This window comes from Ambystoma mexicanum, chromosome 8 (genome assembly GCF_040938575.1).
Source record: "Ambystoma mexicanum isolate Mex_15411 chromosome 8, UKY_AmexF1_1, whole genome shotgun sequence".
NCBI classification, from domain to species: domain Eukaryota; kingdom Metazoa; phylum Chordata; class Amphibia; order Caudata; family Ambystomatidae; genus Ambystoma; species Ambystoma mexicanum.
Window position 1 is genome coordinate 1,367,454,872 of NC_090929.1, and position 24,353 is coordinate 1,367,479,224.

Consider the following 24,353-nt stretch of genomic DNA (forward strand, 5'->3'; position numbering starts at 1 on the left):
GCAAAAAAATCAGAAAGTAAGGTGTTTTATTTGCTAACAGAGTACTGTTGATTTTTGCTTAAATAGAAAATGGTGGGTAGTTTAAGGAGTGGTAAATCTTTACATGAGACCAATGTATGTCTCTCGCTAAACACAACGGCACCTGTTTTATCGCATAACTCGTCAGCTACAAATTACCTATTAGTTGCTCACTCAATTCTTCCTTTTGTGTCGGATCCTGTTTCTTCTACTTTCCCATATAGTCAACAGTCACTAGCAACTGAGCCAAATGATGGCATGGCTCCTTCGATGTTGAACACTCCAGTTAGCAAACAATCCTTGCAGGAACGATATTCTGTGAATAATACAAATTCTATATCCATTGGCGATTAATCAGAAAACAACAGACATATCGGTAGTAGAGGAAAATAAAAATCCTGTATCAATGAATGAACTTCAAATTACTGATGTGTCTATCTTGGCTCCATCTCTTTTGAATGATTGAGAAAAACAATATTGTATTGCTTTGAATCCCAGCTCGCCTGTTGTATTTCTGCCCTCAGATGTTGAACGGATATACCTTCACAATTTACAAAACGAAGGGGCAAATGGAAGAAACGTAGTTGCAAAGGTGGATTTTAGATCTGGTGCAGGCCTGTCTTCGACCAGTTCACAAACAAATGCACTCAAGCCTCCAGCTGCAAGTGTTGATACCCTGCAAAAACCTCTTTCCAATGGTAAATTAACTGGGGGTGTCAGTGAGGAAGATTATATGGGTATAAATTCGGGTCTGCACCTGCCGGAAGAGCTATATCCGTCCTGTCCTCATGTTAGCGATCAATCTCCTTTTCCTGTAATTTCTGGCCTATTAAATCTTATAGACAAGGCTCATGATGTTACGCATTCAACTTTGGAACACATAAAACAGATGCCGAGTGACGTGTCCTCAAAAGTCCAAAAATTAGAGGGTTTTTCTCTGCCCAGGCATATTTTCAATCAGAGAAATCCAAATTGACTCGTATGGCAATACTTAAATTGTTGGGCAAATACAAAAATGAGAGTTGCAATTAAGCAACTCAAGTAATGGATGGTGATATGGTAAGTGCCACGACAGGGCGTGCATATGCAAACACTGTTATAGCACAGAATGATAACACTCATGACCCCATACCGGTCTCCCCAAACACCAACATGGAGGCCATCAAATTGAATTCACTCAAACTTGATGTTTTCAGATATATGATTTCGGAAAAGGGAGATGGACCTAGAAATGCTATAATTGTCTGTGACCCACATTTAGAAACCATACCTGGCAAAAGAATTAGTAAGCCAAATAGTCCTTCTCCTTTGGTAACCTTGATCGAACAAAATAATAGAAATTAAACGCATGCATGCACTGGTATAAATGAGAATGCAAACGATCCTGGAGAGAATGAATGTTTTCAGCCCTCTAATTGTAATGAAGAGGAGCACATATATCTTCAATTTTCTCGCAAAATGTGACGAGCGCACCTAAAGGCCCTAAAACGTAACAAATAAACAATTGACGTGTCTATTGAACAAGCATCTAAAAACAAAAAAAATCACAAAAAAAGGAATCAAGTAAAGCCAATAGATGATGTGGGTCAAACAAATAAACTACTTGAAGTTGAACCCGAAATAGATCACTTGCAGCTAAATAGAGTGTCTAAGACTGCGCTAAATTTAGACATAAGTGTAACAAAGGGGGGCAATCAGACTAAATCTAAATCATTGACTCCAAACGAGCCTGTTAATTCAGCTAAAACGAAACTGGCTGAGAAACAAACCAATTTAAATGGCCAAATATTATCCAGTCATAAATAAAAAAAATTAAAAAACTCCAATATCTCACTGGGAAGCTCCTTAGAGACTAATGGCACTCCAGATTGCAACATAAATCCGAGCTTAGGAAGTGTTGACGCGGTAGTTATAACCGCGGAGACACAAGATAGGAAAAATCTGTCCCTATGGACATACGAATTGCTGCATCTATGGAAAAACAGTGTTCAAAGGAGTTTGAGACTGTGCAACAAAAGGCTCCACTGGGGAAGAATCAACTTATTGACATACCAAAGGAAATGTCTAAATCATTTATTGAAGAACCGGAGGCTGAGGAATTTGACAAAACCCTTTTGTACATAATGGGATGGGCAAGTGATCCCAAAATAAATGGGCGCCAGCGGATCAATAGATCTTTTCTATTTAATAAATTCAGAGGATGTCCCCAACTTCGTACGCTTATATCTGATGATATAAAATGGCTGTGTTTGGCCAGTCATTATAATTACAGGATGACATGTGTTCCTGCCTCGATAGTCAAAGGTTGTTGTGGGACCATAGAGAGGTGTTTGAGTCCCAAGGTCTTACTATTTGCTTATTTCGATCTGAGGAAGATGCGACTCTGTTCTTAGAGGCACAAATACCCAATCCTGAGAAGGTCAATAGACATGTTGATGCTCCTGTAAATCCATCGAAGCAGGAGGCAGAACCTGTTACTCAGATATCCTCATTAGTAGCGTCAGAAACTAATCCGACTTGGCTCGCCCTTCTTCTCACAACAATTATCAAAATGACAACAAAAAAAACAATCCTAGTGGTAGGTCACTCCAAATTGAGTCATGGAATTGTTGTGGGTTAAATAACTTTGCAACATGGTGGGCTTGTCAGCCCAAAGACTTACATCCTGCTGTAATTATTTTGCAAGAAACAGTGTGTGTTGGGGATTTTGAAGTAGATGGCTTTGAATGTTATTCTGTTTATGCGGTAAAGGCACTGTATGGGTGTCCTAGTGGTGGTGTAGCGATCTTGTTGAATAGCAAGCTCAAACATAAGGCCACTGTTTTCTACGCCTCTGATTTGTTACTGGCCTTTGAATATATTTCATATTATGCAATACAATGTGTGTATTTTATAATCTGCATCTATTCCAATCCTAGCCAAAAAAGTTTTAATAATCTACTTGATGAAATGTACTCAGTGTCGGTAGAGGCCTTTCTCATCAATCCAGAATTCAAAATCATTCTGGGGGGTGACTTTAATTTTATTTGCTCAGTGGCCATTTCTGAACTACATCCAACTAAGTTCCATTATAGGCAAGCTTGCTGAAGAAGAACGGGTAGTCTATGGGAGCCGCAGCTCTATGAGTGGAACATGCATATTGTACCCTTTGATTCAGAGGTTTTACCAGGTACCTGATCTAGAGGCAACCTCTCTTCATACACTGATTATTTTTTTGTATCGGCGGATGTATTGTTTATGATGAACAAGGCAACAAGCATTACATGTACTCAGAGTGATCATGCACCAATAAGCATTTTATTGAATGAAAGAAATGAATTGTTGATTACTGATGCCACTTTAGGTTTGTTAGAGAATGATCAGGCTTTAAATTCCATTAGATGAATATGTATACTTGTCGTGAATTTACTTATTTAATCAATAAAGACATATGGAAAGCAGATATTGAAACAATTGTGAATGCTGTCATAAGAAAAAAGTGGAACAACAAACTAATCCAGGACACGTTACTTAGAATATCTTTGCATGCTATAAAGGTTGTAAATTCTCCCGCTGATTTATATAAACTAAAAGTAGCAGAACTCAAAAATGAGTTAAATTATGAAATTAGAATGCTCAAGCAGAGATCTTTAAACTTTTTTTTATCATAGGAAGGACAATAATATGATAAAATCCAAGTATCATTCAAAATTGAAAGTTTGTAAACATCACTTTCATACCCTTTCTAACCAGGAAGTACTCTCTGTACTTTGCAAGCGTGACTCAAAGAAATTGTGGTCTATTTTGAATGACAGACAGTTGCAAAATCAAACTGCAATGATATCTGTGATACCTGCGGAATCATGGCAAACGTTTATATTGGAGAAATTTTAATTACCTTCTTCCTTTGTAGGCCATGACTCGCACATTAGACACATGATCTGTGAAGACTCAATTAGATTCACCAAGGAAGAGATATTGGGTGCCATTAAAAATAAATCTAAAATCCTCAAAGGCACCAGGTCCGGGTGGGATACAAGCATGTTTATTAAAATCTGATCCATTAATCAGATCCATTATTCTGGGCTAGTGCGTTACATGGCAATTTTGATAACATATCTACAAACCAAATTCCTGAATCGTGGTGTAATGCTAAAAATCCAGCTAATTTTCATTCAATTGCATTAATGGATGCTGCTGCAAAAGTATTTTCATTATTGTTACTAGCTCACCTAAACTCTTAGATTATTGAAAATGATATTTATTTAAAATGCCAAGTTGGTTTCCAAAGATATGATATGATATGATATGGCATTTGTAACGCGCCTATACACAGGTGTTTCAAGGCGCGACGAGGCAGGGAGGGGAGGAACAAGGGGAGACAGACAACGATCCTACTAGGCCAGGTGTCATTCAGATCGCGCAAGTGCAGGGGTGGGGGAGGGGGAAAAGTGCAAGGGGAAAAGGAGGGAGGGAAGTGCAGTACAAGGTAAGTGGCGTAAAGTAATAAATAAATAGGGCCAGCTGGTGGCAAGTGCAAGGTAAGTGCAGAACAAGTGCTGGAAAAGGGGGGGGGGCTGTAGGGATACAGAGACAGTCCCGCAGTGCAGAGGGGTTCCAGGGCATCAGTGCAAGTGGAGAGTGGCTGGGCCCAGGACCGAGGCCGTTAAGAGTGGTCCAGTTGCAGAATCAGTGCAGTTTCAGTGAAGAATATTAGCTGTTCAGCAGGGGAGAGGGAGAGAGAAAGCAGAAGCAAAGAGGAAGGTTTTGAGGTGCTTCCGGAACCGGAGATGGTTCTCCTCAAGTTTCAGGGAGGCAGGAAGGCTGTTCCAGAGGGAGGCCCCTGCCGCGCAGAGAGATCTACCCCCAGCTCGTTGCTTCGAGAAGCGGCTGACCCTGAGGGAGTTGGAGGCGGATGAGCGAAGGGCTCGGGAAGGAAGATATTTGGGAAGAGAGAGTTGAAGGTATTTAGGACCAAGGCCCCAGAAGGCCTTGTGGACAATGCAGAGGGTTTTGAACTTTATCCTCGCAGCCACTGGGAGCCAGTGTAGAGATTTCAGTCCTGGAGAGATACGGTCCCTGGGCTTGAGGCCAAGGACAAGTCTCGCAGTTCTGTTCTGGATGAGTTGCAGAGGGCGGAGAGTGGAGGCAGGCAGATTAAGATAGAGGCTGTTACAGTAATCCAGCTTCGAGAGAACCAGGGCTCTCTAACTGGGGTCCCATCTATTTGGCTGCTCTCCATCTATTCAGTGCATTTGATACCATTATTAGAGAGGTCATGTGGGCCAAACTGTTACACATGGGTTTTTCTCCTAGACTTATTCAATGTATAGCAATGTTGCATTCTAACACAACATTTCAAATAAAAATTACCAACACTGGCACCCTGACTGCGCCCATTAAAACTGAGACAGGAGTGAAACAGGGATGCAACTTGGTTGCTACCATTTTCAACTTATACATTAGTGATGTGGATCAAATTTGGCAGCATCCTTGTACGTATCCTATAAGACTTGGTGACTCCAAAATAGATTGGATGTGTTTTGCAGATGACAATTTACTTATGGACCAAACTCCATCCGGGCTACAAGGCAAATTGAATCAATTTGATAATTATGTCATCATTCATAATCCCTAAGTGAATAATGAAAAATCAAAAATAATCATCTTCACAAATAGGAAAAAAATGAAATCCTATACTTGGGAAATTGGACGAGCCAAAATTGACCGGGCTATAGCCATTCGCTATCTCGGGTAGCAAACTCGATGAAACTCTGGACTGATTCTTTAAAATCCAAGATCCGGCCATTGACATTGATGATGAAGATCATCTTGCGTAAATGCTGCAAATACTCTTTGCTTCCTCTAATTGAATTCTATACATTAAATGTGGAGCCCATAATTTTATTTGGGCTGGATATTTGCTTATTAGATATGGAAGAAACTCTGAATAAACTTCAAGGTCAGCTATGGAAAGAGGTTCTGGGTTTGGCACTTGCTACACCAAATGCAGTAATTTGGCATGAATTGTCCCTTTCATCCTTGGCAAGCAGGTGGACATGACATAGACTTGTTACTTATTTTAAAATATTGGTCCCGACACGCAATTCACTCTTCCAAGAACTGCATAGCATGATGTTGGGAAACAAGGTTGCCTCTATGAGGGACTTTGTGCACAAAATGAATTGTATTTTGCACAACATAAGTTCATCTATTGAGGACCTTTGTCTGGGTCTACCAAATGTAAAGAAAAAACTATATGAATTAGATTAGATCCAAACTATTGATGCTATAAAATTCTATAAATCTTATGTTGAGTATTCCTGCTTTATTCGTAAAAAGGAATTGTGGTCGCCATATGTGGTGAAAAGTCCTAGTGATATGTTTCGTCATGTTTACCTCAGGTTCAAGTTAAAGCAGTTCCATACACTAGAGAGAATAACTCATTGGAATAAAAACGTGCCCCATATGCTAATAACTGGCTGCCCTCAATGTAATAATTTGTTGCAAAAATAAACTTTGCATCATTTGGCAGTATACTGTCCATCTGTCGGGAAAGAGAGGAGGAAGATGTTGGGTAATCTTACACCCTTGGACTTGGTGATTTCGCGTGAAGTTTTTTGGAACAGATGCATGAGTGGAAACAATATGCGTTATCTGCTAGCACTGTATCAACTTTCTGTTGAAAATTGAAGAGCTTCTTAGTAAGAAAAACAAACTTTTGTTAAATGTTTTTTTGACGGTTTTTTGTTTAATTGAATGACATACCTTAGCTAATGTCACGGGCAATATGTTTTAAAAGTTATGTGGACTTAGATGTACTGTTCGTTTTTTAAGATGATGCAAATTGTTATGAGAAGGAGGCTTTTAAGAAATTGTATAAATTTGGCAATTCATTTGAGTAAGCTGTATTCTATGGCAAACACTTGTTTTGTTTTTCTATCATAGCTGTAAAAGTTTGTTGTCAAACTAAAAACGATTTTAATTTAAAAAAAGAAAAAAAAGAAAAAGGAGGAAGAGGAGCAAACACAGGGGGTAGGGGAAGAGAGTCTTATTGGAAGGGGTGGGGTTTGAGCTTTTTTCTGAAACTGCAATAGGATGGTTTGTCATGGAGGTAGCCAGGGAGCTCGTTCCAGAGTGCAGGGGTACAGACTGGGAAGGTAGACCCCCTTCTTTTGCAGTTGAATCTGGGGGTGATGATGCAGTGTTTGCAGGCCGTGCGTTGAGGCCTTGTTGCTGTGTGTCTTGATATATTTGTTTGCGAGATAAGGAAGAGCGTTGTTGGAGTGGCAGCAGTGCGTGATGGATAAAATCTTGAAGTTGATCCTGTACTTGACCGGTACCCAGTGAGCGACTCTCCCGGCTTCGGGTATATGGTCGCACTTACCAATATCAAGTGTTGTTCTCAGTGCATTGTTTTGGATTGAGCTTTTTTACAGAGGTATTGTAGTCATATCTCCAGCAAATGAGTGCTTGAGCAACTTCGAGCCAGTTTTTTTAGGACAAATAAGGTCTGCTGCCCATGATGGACTTAGTGGCGTAACCCGACGTTGAGGCAATGTGGTTAGTTTGGTGTGTCATATTGAGGGTGGAATCGAGGTAGACGCTAAGGGTTTTGACAGCAGACGCGACTGGGAAGAATTTGTAGAACTGATTAAGCTTTTCTAATCTTGCCGGGCCTTCTCGTTGTTGAGGCAGAGGCAAAGTGTTGCCAACCATGTTTGGATCGTTTCATAGAGGAGGTTGATTTTCAGAGAGTCCCCTACGTAGTTGCCTGAGAGGGGATGAGAATCTAGGTGTCATCCGCATTTTTGGTGTATGAGAGACTAGAGGTAGTCAAAGAGGTTTGGTGTATATGTGGTAAAGTGTTGGTGAGACGTAGGAGCCTTGTGGTACGCTGCATGTTGTGGGGGTTGGGTGTGCTGAGGGTTCATCAGCAAACACTCTGGAGGTCCTATCAGCGAGAACATTCTAATAAGAACATCAACGGTGTGCAGACTTCCTGGCCCTTACCGGAGCCCCTACTGAGTTGACCAAGCACCTCCTGGATTTACAAAAAATTCAACTCTAAATGTTTCCTGTGGATGGACTCTGAATTGAATGTGCATCATTTTGTGCCATTTAAATTGTATTAATAGCGATGCATTCACTTGTTACAATTTAATATGCATAGCCCTTGGTGCTTTGGTATCCTGGCCTCGTTTATTCTTTGCTCTTAATGCTGGTTCTGCCGGTAACTTGAAGAAATGTTTCTTGCTCCTCTACATATCAGAAGATACCTTTATTGCACCACTCTTATTTGGGTTGACTAATGGCTCTGCCGCCGAGAAGCATGTACCCCAGGATGGTTCGACACAATTGTTGTCCATACCAGATAAAAGGGTGGACACTTGTGCTTATTCTGCATTAGGGTGGCGTGCATCTCTAATGGAAATGTACCTTCTCACTACATCTACCACCAGGATTTGTGCCTGATGCAACCAGTGCATTGTCTGATAATTTCCCTGCCCTAGTGATAGTCCTAGCATTAAAGACCGGTCACATGATGTCTGAATTACAAAAATCTGACGTCATAGGACAAGACACCTTGCAGTTCATGAGGATTCTCTTGCATGGGGCTGAAACCTTTGGATAATCAATTGTTCTGGATTACGACTCCATTACCCCTAGCCAGTATAATGAATGGTAAGTGATCATGGGAGTGGAAGTCCAGTACATCTGTAGAGATACACAGTGCTGGAATATCCATTAGACCAAGTAGGCGCCCACCTATGAGCCCCTCTCTTCTTAAGGGCCCCGGGAAAACAGAAGAAAATAAAGCAGTGCAGAAAATTAAATATGTAGTAGGAGATCATTTGCAAGAGGGGGGGGTCGCTTCATTTCGACAGCCTTGGGGCCTCCATAGGGTTTAATCCGGCACTGGAGATACAGTTTGCACACCCCTTTTCTGTTGGCAGAGGCATAGATTTGTAAAACATGGATAAATACACTCCCTCTAATGGAGACTGGCTTAACTATGAAACAGAAACTTCACATGCACAAATGTAACTCAGGAGGCATGTAATATGGATTACCTCTGAAGGCAATGCTTCTTAAAATAAGGTCCAGGCCCCAATGTCCTGGGAACAGAATATTAATATATAATGCATGTACATATTTCTTATTATTTCAATAAATAAATGATGGTATTTACCTTGCAGTGATAAAATGTTACTCGTATAATAGACATACTCCGTATTATTGAAAGGATTGCAGCCAGTCATTCAGACCGGCGTATAGAGTTCATGTACACAGGGCGAGAATTTTTTTTTTTTTTTTTTTAAATCATACACACACATATCACTTTGTAAATCTTTGCTAAAAACACAACACTCTGCTTCCTCTTTAGACCTGTGCTGGATGTTGCCCTGTAGGCACCTTCCTCTTCCATCAAAAGTCCGGTTTGTAATTGTTTTAAGTGGAGCAGAAAAGCAGATTTGCGGCAAGTGCAGCATCACTGGGCACCGGGCTGTAGACATGATTAATGCAATCCATTTTTCTCTCAATGAGACTTTCACAGAATGCTAATGTGTAGAACACATGCACCCCCCTCCCATTATAATCTATGAGAAAAGGACTCTGGCGTTTATCTCAGATAAAGCAAATTGAACGCAGCGAGTGGCGTATTGAAGCATGCATCCTATAGAACTTCCTGCATGTTTTCCTGCGTGGCCCTTATAAAACCATAGTGGTGGGGTGCTTCAAATGCTTGCAGCTCTGTTCTTTACGCCTTCCACTCAGGAGCGCGCCCTTTCTTGCCCCATCATCTCCCAGTGAGGCCCAACTCGACAACGGGTATTAGACGAAGACTTTCAGAACCATCTCTGAAGAGAGGGCAGGAGGATTGGTGATCGAATACATGTTCCCCAAACGTCCAGGTTAAGGGAAACCATTGTTCTTTCAAAGACACACAGGTGAGTGCCATGCTTCACGTCTTACTGTAAAACTTTAAACGCTGAGCAGCAAAAGGCATAATGATCTTCAAAGAAGGATTATTTCCGGAATAGCCGCCCCTAAACCACACATTACAAAATTGCACAACACATTATTAAACACAAGTGCTTTCCAATAACCATTAATAGTTCTTAAACATTGTTTTAACAAAAGCAAATCAACGGGATCAAGTGCACTTCAATTGTAACTGGATGCATTAACGTCACTGCAGGAAATATAAACATCCTTAGTTCATCAGAAAGTTCAATGATTCCAATATTTAAAGATGCTAACTTTAAGACTTGCTGTCCAGTAGAACAGGCTTGCACAAAACAAGTTGTAAAAGTGAATTTACAGTACGAGTGACGAGTGCATATCACTAATCCAGACCACCCAAAGGATCACTTCAACCAAAGAGTTCTTGGGAAGATGAGAACGAGAACATTAACAGAACGCAGATAAAAGCGCCCCTTCTCATTGGGGCAAAACAGACGTGTGTCAGTTTGTGCAGTTTCACATTTTTGCGAAGTCAGCTATTGGGAGTACCCCATGTCTACATTTAATGTCAGTAATCGTTACAGCAAATGTTCCGTTATATGCAATTCATCACTGGCTCTCCTGTTGGTCTTTCAATACTGATATGTTTAGTGAACCGGCCCCTCAACTACGCCTGAATCAACCTCACTTTGCCTCTATTATCAAGAACTTGCCCACCGGTCCAAGATTAGGCCGAGGGTGAGCTTTTGCAACACTTATTTCACTTGCTTGAACTAGGCAACATTACTTATTAGATGGAGGGAAGATGTGGTCTTAATTGTAACCTAACATTATGGAATTTACCCAAAATTCCAAACAAAGGACAATATGAGAATGAAGAGTTTCTAAAATGTATTTTCTACTCTTGCAAGAACATTTGTTGAAAGAAACAGACACAACATATGGGAAGCGTTTTAACATGTGCCCCATAAATCTCAAGGTCTGAAGTAGCTGCACAATAGGATGCTGGAAATCTAGGTCTGAAGTAGCTGCACCACAGGATGCTGGAAATCTAGGTCTGAAGTAGCTGCACCACAGGATGCTGGAAATCTAGGTCTGAAGTAGCTGCACCACAGGATGCTGGAAATCTAGGTCCGAAGTAGCATGCACCACATGATGTTGGAAATCTAGGTCTGAAGTAGCTGCACAATAGGATGCTGGAAATCTAGGTCTGAAGTAGCTGCACCACAGGATGCTGGAAATCTAGGTCTGAAGTAGCTGCACCACAGGATGCTGGAAATCTAGGTCCGAAGTAGCATGCACCACATGATGTTGGAAATCTAGGTCTGAAGTAGCTGCACCACAGGATGCTGGAAATCTAGGTCTGAAGTAGCTGCACCACAGGATGCTGGAAATCTAGGTCTGAAGTAGCTGCACCACAGGATGTTGGACATCTAAGTACTCTCCCACTCCGGCTCTGCATTACTTTGCTTTTCAGTTGTGCAATTCTATCCCGCTCCCCAGTTTTTGAAAATAAATCATTCTCACCCCGACTAAAAGCAAATACATTTCTAGCTGCATATTTTAGCTGACAAGAAACAGTGTCAAACTTGTGTCGCCATCTGACAAATCAGCCTTGTGGGATGTCTTTAATCCTCTGCTCCTACCAAGTCATAGTATTCTCTGAACCCAGGAAATGACATGCATATCTAAAGAACTTTTGGACAGAGCATGCATTAAGCCAACAGACTCTTAAATGGCACAAACACTTTTGCATTAGTGCAGTTGGGAGGATGATACTCACTTCTAGGTCTTATACTGTATCATTAATTCCCTACCCTAATCAAGCTTATTTTCTCATATCGTCTGCCCTTGAACAGTGCACTAAGCGCAGCAGAGGATGTGATGGAAGCACCAGAAAAGACAGACTCTTCGGTCTTGGTACGCCAGTTTTTGACAAACCTCTTTTGGTGAAATACTCTTCTAGTGGAGCCCATAGCCCTAACATTGGAAACTCATCCAAGAGACAGAACACAAAATAAATTTAAGTTTTCAGAAAGAGCTTAGATAGTGAGAAACCTATCCTCTGGCCATTGCTCAAACAACTGGATCACCTTATCAATGTCCAACAGAGAGGCGTAGCAAGACACCAGAATGTGCAACAAACTCACCCATTTGAGCACCCTACACTGTATTCGCGGTTTCCCTCCAGGGTTGCCGTCAACCAATAGTGTGCAGCTGTACAATCCTATCCTCTGAAATGCTTTACTTTTAGTGTACTGGAATGCAAGGCAATACAAAAAAGATCTGCTACAGCTGATGACAAGGGATTGACAGATTATTCTGTGAACCTGACAGGTTAGTTTACCCACTCATCCTTACTTATCCTTGCTGTTCATAAGGCCTATGAGTCCCAAAAGAAGCCTCAGCTGCTTCTGGAAGGCCAGGCACCCGCAAGAGAGCCTCAATATACTCCAGGTCATCACAGACAATTATCAGGAACATAACTGGGGATGGACCTCACCTGTCGGATGAATGGAAGATGGATCAGGAAATCCATAAAAAGATCCAGAACTGGATTTCAGATTTGCTACATCTGGAATTGGGTTGTTAGAAATAACTTCACAACACCATTGCACGTTTGAGACGATGGGCTGGTTATCATGACAAATCCAGAAAATGCATATTCCGTTTGATTTCCAAATTTCGGGGAAAATGTCCAACACCTCAGAGTATGGATTATCTCTCAAGATGAAAAATCAAGGCAATTCAGCATAGAGATGGACTTTTTTTTATAGGACAATGACCACATTACCTCATACATTAAAGGAATGCTGCAGAGGTCAGTAGTTGTGGTCTTGCAATTATCTTGAGTTCTAGTCCATCACTATGTTGGCAAATGCTGGAAGAATGTTTGTTGTAAAGGAAACAGAAGCACAAAAATGAGGACTAGTGATGGGTGTTATCCCTAACAACATACCCAATATTTTTCACAAACAAAGTGTCAGGTCACTGATTTCCCTCCAACATTCTATCTGTTCCCTAGTGTGATGACTCTCCCTACATAGCGCTATGTGCCACTTCTCTAGGGTTAGGGGATAGAAAAAGAGACTTGCCCTACACCAATCTGGGCGCATTCACCGTTCTTTTTTGATCACATCTAAAAAGCACAATTGCCCAATTTTGTACATTAAGCGTATCAGGTGAAGGTTTTATTCTTTTACCCCAAGCCGTACAAATGCAGAGCTGCTGTTTGACAGAAGGAAGCTGGCGACAGGACGCCGAATAGGTGCCAACAGGACGTTAAGGTTATATTGCCTGATTTGAGATAAGAGAGAAAGAAAAAAAGAGAAAAATAAATATTTTTGGTTCTTCTCTATCAGACAGTGCACAAGGGGAGAGTGCAGTGAGGTGCACAGTTATCACTCTCAACTTGTCTTTTTGTGACAGCACCATGTGAGTGCTGTGGCCCTGAAGAAAGTGGTTTATCTATCACACCACTGAAGTCAGTAGGCCTGTTTTAGACCTCTTAAAAACAAAGGACAACTTATGCCTCTCGGAGGGTGTCACCCGTAAAACGACTGTGTGAGAGACAGATGTTGCTTGGGTAATGTTTCACCATACAATTCACTATTTGGGACATCACGAAGCAAATTGTAGACATTAATGGTATTTTCTTCAATTTTCTTACTTTATTCTAGTAGCCTAAACAGGGAAAAAGAATAAAACAGTTGACTACACTATGGAACAGATAGAATGTTAGAGGGCAAGCAGTTACACTTAAGGTAACCTTAAATAGATTTAAATAAAAATCTGTGACCTGGAATGTGTTGTAAGGAAAACCTCTTGTCCATGAAATAAAGGCAAAAGTCTTTGACCTGCTCCACCAGGTGTTTGCCTCCTGGAAGGTTTAAATGCCGAACTGTGGAAAACACGTCCATCCTGAGCAAATTGCAACAACCTACTGTGCCTCTGACTAGAGATTTGATGGCAAAGGAACCGGCTACCAAGTCCATAGAGCTTCAGCTCCTCTGGAGACTTACTCCCACTTATATGGAGTTCCCAACAGCTGGTGCTCCAGCCTGACTTGGGGGTGTCTGATTCTGTGAATGTCTGGGTAACAACTGAAGATCGCTAGCCTGTTCTAGGCCTCCACGGGTTTGTGCTGCCAATGGAATTCTGAACCAGCCTCTTGATATTTAACAACCAGCATGGTGGTGAGGCCTAGGGGTAAGTGTTGGATCTTCAACCACTGCAATGTGCAGGGGTCTTGTAAAAATGGATTGTATCAAGGAGATGAAAAGACCTACTAGCCACATCAGCTAAATGAGTGAGACACTACCTCTCCTCAGTGTCAATTGGACTTCCTTCCTGACTGCATGAGCATTTGGTACTTGAAGTTTAAAATATTATCCACTGTAAAACTGGATCAAGTTAATATTTTTCTCATTTGTTAGCATATTCCACACTTAGAATTGAGAACATTAGTCTGCCTCATATCTAGATAATTATTTTGAAGGTTAGGAAGTGCCACACTCAGACAGAATTATATAGATCAGCAAGTACTACACTTAGACAGAACTGTGAATGTTTGCATGTAAAATGTCATATAACCCACTAACCAATATAAGCTCAAACTCTCTGCATACTTATCTCACTCAAAAAACTCACACAACCATCTCTCGCACAACAATCTGCACACACTTCACCACACTGCAACAACACATAAGCCGCACCAACAGCACACGCGGACTGACACCGATCCAATACTCGCACCAAAGCTCAGCACCCGGTGGCTACCGAGTTGAAGCTGCTAACAGTATACCACTCCTCTCACTATCCTACTCCCTCTTCACCTTACTAACCCATCTCACCTTCTCGTTTACAGATCCGCCAGAGCGCCTGGGGACCAATTCCGTTGGTGACGGTGCACTGTATAAGTACCTTTAACATAACATGTTTGTTAAGGAAACCACGATTCTGCAGGCTGCCATGATTTGTTCGCTAAAATATAAACCATTTTGTGACATTAAAACCATGTCAGACACTGGCTGGATAAGATTGGTAAAGCACCATGTCACAAATGACCGATGTGGAGGAATCACAGGCCCCCCCACCCCTATTTAACCTACCCAGTGGAACTGGGTAAACCCCCTGTGGAACTGTGATGTCATACTCTAAGGAACACAGTCTGGATATGACATGATAATATGTTAAGTCATTTATAACACGCCTGTACACACATGTTTTTAGGCGCGACACGAGAAGTGAGGGCCGACAGAGGAAGGACAAGACAAATGATCTTACTAGGCCTTGTGTCATTCAGATCATGCAAGTGCAAGAACGATAAGTGCAAGGGGAAGGGAGGTGTAAAGGAGAGGAAAGGGGAAACAGGGCAGCATTGCTCAGAGTAAGTACAACCAAGGCAGCACAGCTCTGGGTAAGTGCCAGGAGGCAAGGGGCTGTAGAGGTTACAGTACAACCCTGAAGTGTGCAGTAGACTCCGAAGCAGTGCAGGGGAAGACTGATCAGGAAAGAGCCTGGTAGCCAAGCAACCTGTTGGTGCTGCAGACAGGTAGGTCAGGAAGGTCAGCAGGGGAGAGAGAGAAATAGGAGGAGAAAAAGAAGGTTTTGAGCCGCTTCTGGAACTTCAGGTGGTCCAGCTCAACTTTGAGAGGAGCAGGGAGGCCATTCCAGAGGGCGGCACCTGCAGAGGAGAGAGGTCTACGCCCCCCTCTCTGCCTGGAGAAGCATCTGAACCTTAGAGAGTTGGGGGTAGCTGAGTGAATGGCTCGAGAAGGAAGGTATTTAGGAAGAGAGTGTTGGATGTAGAGAGGGTCCCGGCCCAAGAAAGCCATGTGGACAATGCAAAGGGTCTTGAACTTGATCCTTGCAGCCACGGGAGCGAATGGAGAGATTTCAGGCTTGTAAAGAACTCATGGTGACAACAGTAAAGACAGACACAAGTGATCACAGTTCAAGGGTGTTTTTATTAAACTGTATATGCGGGTTGGAAAACACCTAATCTAAACTTTAATCTAAGATGGGAGCGAGCTACGACCATCAAAAAATAATAAGGCAGTCCTAGTGGCGTCTGGTCAAATAAAAGGGCCTATACTAAGAAAAACCTATTGCCAATCCTTACGCTAAATACAATGGATTGTAGTATAATATTCACAAGAAAGAAAGAAGTGTTCACAAATGATAAGTCAGGTTGTTGTAGCCGGGGCTCTCCCTTCCCCACGTTTGAGCACCACAGACACTCGAGCTTTCCCAGCACGAGCTAAAAGTTCCACTCCCAGCCATCAGGGCCTTCCATGGTTAAGTCTCTTTTATACAAAATGTCTCTTGCCTCCGAGAGCCTGATGTCTTCAAACGAAAAAAAAAAACAAATCTTTTTGCTCGCACGTTGGGTGATACCTTTCACCCCTGGATCTCCCTCTTCCGGGCTCAGATCCACACAAGTTCTTGGCACTATCATTACCTTTGGTAGTTATGTTTCTTGCTTCCGAGGACCCGATGAACCCAAAATCATACACAAAAGTTCTTTCCAGTTTGTACTTGAGGTGATAATTCGTCGGGCTCAGACCCTTCTCGAATGTCAGCCTCCCTCCGTCGGGTTCACTCTGGCTTGTATTCAAAAGATTTCTCTGTGGTACTTGACGTGTTGGGCGGGGAGGCGGGAGATGATAGCTTCTCACCCTGGTTCCCCCTCTTCCGGGCTCAGATCCTCCTCTGTTTGTCTTCACTCGTTGGGTTCACTTCGGCCCTTTTCGGTGGGCGATGGCTTTTCATCCCTGGATCCTCTCTTCCAGGCTCAGATTCCTCTCGACCTGGATCCCCTTCCTCCAGGCTCAGATCCCTCACGAATGTTTGCCTCCCTCCATCAGGTTCACTATGGCTCTTATCAATTCCAGTTCATGGAACTTAAGAATCTTAATGTCCTTTTTATACAGTTCAAGGTGGACATCCCTCTGCTGTGTTCACTCTTGTCAACTTTGCCATTACACAATTCCTTGAACAGTTCTTACAATGCAGGATTCACTTCCCTTAGCTTCACAATCATCTGTAGGTCAAAGACTTTCGATTGTACAGAGGATTTTACTAGACCCCTGTATGACCACTTTCACCCCTTTCTCAACTTTTCCCAAGGCCTTCTGGTAACGGTAGTTTCAACAATAGGGTAATCGTCCAGAGTTTACACGAGTGAGCACACATGTGGTGCCTGACTCCTCTATAGCTGGTTTTCCCCTTTTGTATCAACACTTCTTTGTACTTTCTTCAATTAGCCGCTTGTTACTTTCGTTCAAGTTTATTATTGGCTCTCACCTTGGCTCACCAGCTGTGATGAACCGTTTGGCCTTTCTGGTCTCTGGAGTCAAGGCCGATGCCACGGTGGCAAGTGTATCTCGCTGGCTTGGTTATCAGCGGAGAAGGGCCCAGTGTACCGTTGACATCTGCTGCAACACATGCTGGCTATTGTTTGAGGTCTTACAATTCCTTCCGCAAATGTTTCACTGGCCTTGGTCGGAAAGGGCAAGGTCGCTCTCTCCTTGTCACCCTCTCGGTTTGCACCGTCTCTCTCCTCCTCTTGAACTTCTGTGCTGAGTTATGTCTCTCGTCGTGCGGTCTGCCTTGCTCTTATTGTGCTCTTGTGCTCCACCTTTTATCTCAGTGGGTTAGGAAAAGGGCTCTCAGGTGTGTGTGATTCTGGTTAATTGCCTGACCCTCGTGGTGGGACATTTCAGGTAAACAGCTCTGGTGTTCGTCCGTCGTCTTTTGTGGTGTGCGAAAGTGTTTGTGTCGGAAGAGAACTGAAAGAAAGCTGCCAAATTAGTAAACTACGATCTGCTGAATGGGGAATGAACACTGTAATAGACATGTCAAACAGCACTACCAATTAGGAGCAGTATGTACAGAATTAAAGGCATATGAAGGGTTGAAGATTGGGGGTGAGCATTGGAATACAAGTTTGGAAATTGAAAGCCCAAGGCAGATGAGTCTATAAAGGGCCCAACATATTTTTCCTGCATTTGTTGGCCATTTCTGCAACATCAAAACATATACACTTCCAAAGCATTTTTTTAGGGGCGAGTAGACTTGGGGGGGTCAATGCTTGTATTGTTTTCAATAGTGTCATTTAGTAATTTTGGCATATGGATTGTTACCCGCCTAGAGGTATTGACTGATTAAACATCTGATTATCTATTTAATAACATATACATACGGATGCAATCCTGCCGAGTTCATTTGGCAAAAATGTACACAATGTAATTTGCATTATTCAGTATCAATACAGATGGAGCTTTGATCATCATTTTAGTGTCATTGTGACAATCAAAGGAACCCTGGGGGACTCAGGAGCAGGAACAATATGTGTGTACAAATAATATTTTATATTTATATATATTACTTGCTTTCTACTTCAACCACAGATATAGTACTTATATAGTGTTGATGCTTTTCTTATTATGTATATGTTTGCTTGATGTAAATGGGTCTTCCATATATGTAATTTTGTTTGATATTGTATTGATATATAGTAAATATCTTTGTATACAAATAATTTTCCTAGATACCTCGATTGTCATACTAAAATCAAGATGTCAAATTATCAAGAAATGTCTACTTGTGGTGATTCTGAATAATGAAACAACACTTTATAAATATATCGTAAAATTAACCTTCAAGAACACCCCCTTCTATGTATATCATATTGTCTAGCACCAGTTTCTCTATGGGTCGAGTGTCCCTTCATTTGTAAGTCAATGATACCAGCGGTTCTATGTATTTTGAAATACATTTTTTATTTTTTATTTTTATAAAGTCTGCTCTTTGGTCATGCAGTTTTCGGTGACATGAATTTGGGTAGTGCGGGGGTCCCCCCCATTTCCTCCATCCCCCTTCCCAACACTCCTGATGCACATAACCATGTTTATATAATTGGGGGATCCAACCAAAAGCACACAACCAAAGTGCAGACTTTCAAAGGAATGCCTTTCAGAACATGGGATACGAATACTAGTCACATAAATGCAAATGTTTTCCATCCAGCAGTCATGCGTTAAAAGAATGTCCTTTCAAATTAATGAAAACCAACAATAAGCAGTTGAGAGATGGCAATATACATGGTGGTTTTTTTCTTGTAAAGCATAAGAAGTCATGCAGAGTGAGCGATTAAGTAAGCAAATGTAATGATGTAACATAAAGGATCCAAGGCAGGGCTATGTTCAATTTCGCTTAATATGGTGATTATGTCACAATATGTGTCTAACATATAACAAAAGGCAAAAACACATGGTCACACTTTCTACAACAAAAAATAAATGTTGAAAATTCAATCATTAAAAAGTGTACTTCTAATCATGCCTTGTTATCCTTTATTCTGATAAGTAGAAAAAACATGATATATACATAGAACAGATTGCCTTTATTACCAAACGGAAAAAACTAAGTCAGACATCCACATCGACTAATTTTCATGTTTTCATCTCCAACTTTAGCAACCACATCTGGACAAGAACATCAACAATATATACGGTTTAAGATCAGAAGAGTGCTGGCTAATTCAAATATGGCAACCCAACAGAGTACAATGGGAAGGGAACCACAACTAAACTCACACATAGTTAAACAGAAACAACAGGGTGCAAGCTTTGGCCACCAGATTCACTGCACCACTAGATTACATTTCGTAACCACTGTGATAAACCCGCAGTTACTCTCACATCTACTCCCCAGGGATCTTCTGTTCTGGTCGGCCAGGGAAGGGCCATCACTTTGGATCCCGACACTGGGGTGGAAAAAAAAGGGAGGATCACCTGAGTGGAGGGTCATTGGGGACTGGAAAGGGGGTACCTGAAGGCGAGACATATTATCCCCATCACTAACACTGACGTACCTAGCCCTCCCTCAGTCTTCATGGGATATTGTCAGTCCATTCCAGTTTTTCCCTGTAATCTCCCACCAAGTATTGAGAAGAGGAAGAGGCAACTAAGAGTAATGCACACTTCCTATTTCATACACCACTCTGGTACTGGGATGGACATGAGGGGCCTGGAGGCACTCAGTAATGAAGATCAGGCATGTCACACTAACAGGCTTACACAAGGTCATGCAATGGAGTTGAATCCTTTTCACCTGCACCCTGGTAATAATGCTAAAGAGTATATAAGGTGGAGCCCAGAATTAGACAGAGAGAGAGGGAAGAGAATCTGCCATGTTGGGATCAAGACAAGAAGCAGAGATGCCTGCAACGATTTCTAGAGACCTGCCAGAGCCACTTCGGGACATGGAACCCTCTTATTTGAAGGCGGGCAAGCAAGCGCTGCTGTGTAGCAGAGACTGGAGAAGAGCTGTCTGCGTCAAGCCGGGGTGCAGCTGGAGCTGCGGGAGGCACCAGGGATGTGGACCGCATGTGGAGTGCAGCCGAGGTGTCAGCGCACGTATGTAGATGTGCCTGGCAAACTGGCAGGTGATTTCCCATTCGAAGAAAGTCACTAGGAGGAGCCGTGAAAGCCTGCAAGTGTCAGGAGACACTGAGGAGACCAGAGTGCTCCAAAGGAACTCTGAAATAAGTAACGGTCCCTGCATTTAAGTAAATGCTCCCCATATTGAGTACCAAACAGAGAAAACCGCTAATTGAGCAAACCCAACAAAATGCTACCCATGTTGAATACCTAACTTAAATAACGTAGCCATTTAAGAGAGCACAAGTAAATGTCACCTATAATGAATGCCGAACTGAAAGAAAGCTGCCAAATTAGTAAACTACGATCTGCTGAATGGGGAATGTACACTCTAAATAGACATGTCAACCAGCACTACCAATTAAGAGCCTATGAAGGGTTGAAGGGTTGGTGTCAGCATTGGAATACAAGTGTGGAAATTGAAAGCCCAAAGCAGAGGAGTCTATAAGGGGTCCAACAGCTTTGGGGAGACTTATGGTTGTGCGACCTGTGATGGGTGGACTGTGCGGTCCGACAACTGCCCCTAGACTAGAAAGTCTCCTAATATGTAAGGTTACTGGTTGCGTGACCTGGGACAGGTTTGACTGGGTGGTCTGACAACTGCACCTAGAATGGGAAACCCTTAACAGTGAATAAGCTGTAAAGAACTGTGAAACACTTGGCGAAGCAAACCTGAAGGAGGGTCAACCGGACCCAGTGCTTCTTTTGAACTTTTGAGCAAACAACCAGAGAAGGCTGTCTTTTGTGTGAACTGTGCTACGTTTGAACTTTGGGAAAGAGAAGTCCCAAATCTTTGTTTTGTGTAAATAATTGTACATTTGGACTTGGAGAAAGTGATGTCAGAACTTGACCAAACACTATTGCATTGAACCTTATTGGAACTGTGTTGAAATTGAAACATAAGACAAATTCAAGCTGAAAGTAGCTTAGTCTTTACTTTTGAACACTTCTATTTTTTTTAGAAAGATTTCCACACCATGTTTTGTTATAGTTGTGAGGACAAACACAGCTTTTGACACAAACGGACTTTCATTTTGGACTTAAAAAGACTTTGCTCAAGTTTCTTTAGATAGGGAAAATCCTACTATAGTATAGGGCTAGTTAGGTGTTACACCATCCTGATCATTAATAAAGTTTTGTTTAGAACCACAATTCTGTTGTCTGTGTAATTTTTCTTGATACCAAGTCTGTCTCACACCACACACGAACAGAGACTAAGAGAAACCAAGGATAATGGTTTTAACGTAAAAATGGTGGTTTAGAGAGAATATAGGGCATGAATATATTAATATACTATTTTGAGATTCCATTATGCTGGAGAACATCAAGTAACTGCACAGCAATACATGAGAAAATAAGGTCAAGTTAGTACAAAAGAACAGGTTTAAATGTGTACAAGCAGTGTTAGCTACTGAAAAATCAAATTGTTATAAGTTTATCACAGCAGCACGTAAGACATAACCTAATTAAACAATTGTGCATGTTGATTTTCCTCTGCGGTAGTTCTGGTTCAGTGATCCCCATGGATTTTTCAAACCTTCATTTTTATTAAACCTCTATTGCTTGAGCCACATCAAACAGCCCTTACAACAGAAAGAAACTTAAAAGCCCTTCAAGAAACGTAAGAACCAGAGCCGTTAAACTGCCGTTTCTGGGAAGCAATTGCTTTTGTATGCGAAGGCTGCACCAGTTCTGTCATGTACGTTGAATGCGTTATTTGCAGCGTTGTCATTCTGTGACTAGCACACTGCCAAGTACCTTTCGATTTTTGCTTAAATTAATGTCACTTGTACATTTGCAATCTATTAATATCTTTAGTAATATTTCAAACATTCTTCTGAATAGGTTTCTGTGAATTATGCCATAAATGTACAGCAGCACACATGCTTATTACAAAACCTATTTCGGAACTCACTCATTGTAATTTAAAAGAGAATATATTTATGGTACCAGATGTGTTTAATTTCTGTAACAATATATAGAGGTAAAACCTACATCATCCACATGACTGCATTTGGGAATTGCTGACATATCTACAATAGCTGTAAACATGCGTTGCATATTGAAGCTTTAAAGTACATATGCTTTTTCGAAACATTGACTCTTATTTTTATTTATTTATTGCACATTTGTTATGCGCTTATAGAACAAGTAAAATGTGTTTCAAAGCGCCCACAGGGCAACAGGGAGGGATTGTGGTATAGAAAACAATTCATACACTGGAGCATATAGACAAACCTACTAGGCCTTGTGAGCATTCAGAGCGTGCAAGTGCAGAGAGATGAGAAGGGGAGAGGGAGAGGGGGAAGTGATAGAGTGCACATGCTCGTGAGTGAGCAGCAGGTGCAAGTGTTCAGTGGCGAAGACCAGTAAGTGCCAAGGCAAGTGCTGTGTGTAGGCAGAGGCTGCAGACAATTGGGTGTGGGAGGTCAGGGCCCTGAAGGACACCTAAGGGTCCTGGTCAGCAATCACAGTGACTGTATTAGCAGAGGAAGAAAGAAGGTAAGGAGGACGTGAAAAGTAAAGTCTTGAGGAGATTCTGGAATTCTGGCTCAAGACGCAGAGGAAGGAGGAGGCTGTTCCATAAAAGGGAACCAGCTGAGGAAAGAGATCAGCCTCTGGCTCTCTGTTTGGAGAAATACTTGACACACAGAGAGTTGGTACCAGAGGGACATAAGAGGTCTAGAGGGAGAGTATTAGTAAGAGAAAGTTGCTGATAGCGTGGTGCCTGGCCCCAGACAGCCTATGGATGATGTGGAGGGATTTAAACGTGATCCTTGCAGCAACCTGGAGCCAGTGAAGAATGTTTTGTGTGAATTCACATTGCACAGGTTTTGAAATTTGAATGCTTATTTGTGTATCTCCTGTGCCACTGGAACCAAAAGAACAGAACTCGGATTTGTTTGCCATTCAAAGCTGTACTGCTACTGTGGGTGTGAAGAGGGGACCCACAAAGTTGTAAGGATACAGTTTAGATGCTCAAGGATGTTGGTGAAAGTCTATTACTGCACAACCTTCCCGTTAGCAGATAGTGCATCAAAGGATGGCATAACATGTAGGCTCTGGAGGCCAGATGTTAAGTTTGCAACTGGACTGCGACAAAGACATCCTAATGTGAGGGGAAACGGGGCAAGTGTCCTTGCCCCTACCTGGCTGCCTGATGCAAAGAAGTCTGTGTACAAAACATTAATAACACACGTGAAGATGTTGTATAGTGTAAGGCTCTGAGCCTGCTGCTTGGTTATTGTTGGCAAAAAAAATACCTCATCTGAATTAATTCCGTTATGCGTTCACTATAGCAAAACTCGTTTCACCTTCATTTGGAAAACACTGATCAAATACAATAGCTTAAATTGAAACGTATGTTAATGTGTTTTAGAACAATGATGTTTAAGAGTAAGCTCAAAGTGTAGAGCACTTGTTGGAAGGATCGGTGTGGCTATGCCAGATACAAGTACCAAGTTCCAGCAAAGCAGAGTCTTTTAAATTTGGAGGATGGAAATGCCAACTGCGCTTAAAAAAAAACATTTTATTATTTCATTTATTGGTCTTTTTTTAAGGCTCCAAATACAAATGTATTCTCTTCGTGGTGTCTGTAAGGGAAAGAGGGAGGAGGAGGGGAAAAGGGAAGGAATGGTTTATCACTCACATACATGGAATATTCCAGATTGATTAAGTGCAGTTGGGAAGGGGGACATTTTGAAATAAGTAAGATAAGCCTCATCAACTTCAATACCAAGTTTCTAATATATAGGATCAAATGCCACTGCAATAAACGGTATATAGGCAGTACGATTCAGAAACTTAAATTCAGGATCCTGGAACACTTGAGCCATCAAAAATAGGGATGAAAAATATCCGATGGCCATTCACCATTGAAAAGAGCATCCGGATCAAACAATAACCAATATAAAATGTATGGGCTTAGTGACTGTTAAA

General features: G+C 41.8%; 2 protein-coding genes across 4 annotated transcripts in view; one reads left to right on the plus strand and one right to left on the minus strand.

The window, feature by feature from the left end:
• The window catches only part of DOCK1 (dedicator of cytokinesis 1), a 2,312,292-nt gene that overhangs the window by 1,300,213 nt on the left and 987,726 nt on the right, over positions 1 to 24,353 (minus strand). The gene's annotated exons all lie outside the window — the stretch shown is intronic.
• Positions 1 to 24,353, plus strand: part of INSYN2A (inhibitory synaptic factor 2A) — a 232,177-nt gene that overhangs the window by 169,686 nt on the left and 38,138 nt on the right. Inside the window, exon 4 of one of the 2 annotated variants that reach the window (XM_069611486.1) lies at positions 19,449 to 21,670. The exons of the other annotated variant lie outside the window; for it this stretch is intronic. Coding sequence (XP_069467587.1) covers positions 19,449 to 19,491 — 43 coding nt within the window. The 3' untranslated portion in view covers positions 19,492 to 21,670. Of the gene's footprint in view, positions 1 to 19,448; positions 21,671 to 24,353 lie in introns of those variants that run through there. 2 annotated transcript variants of the gene reach the window in all.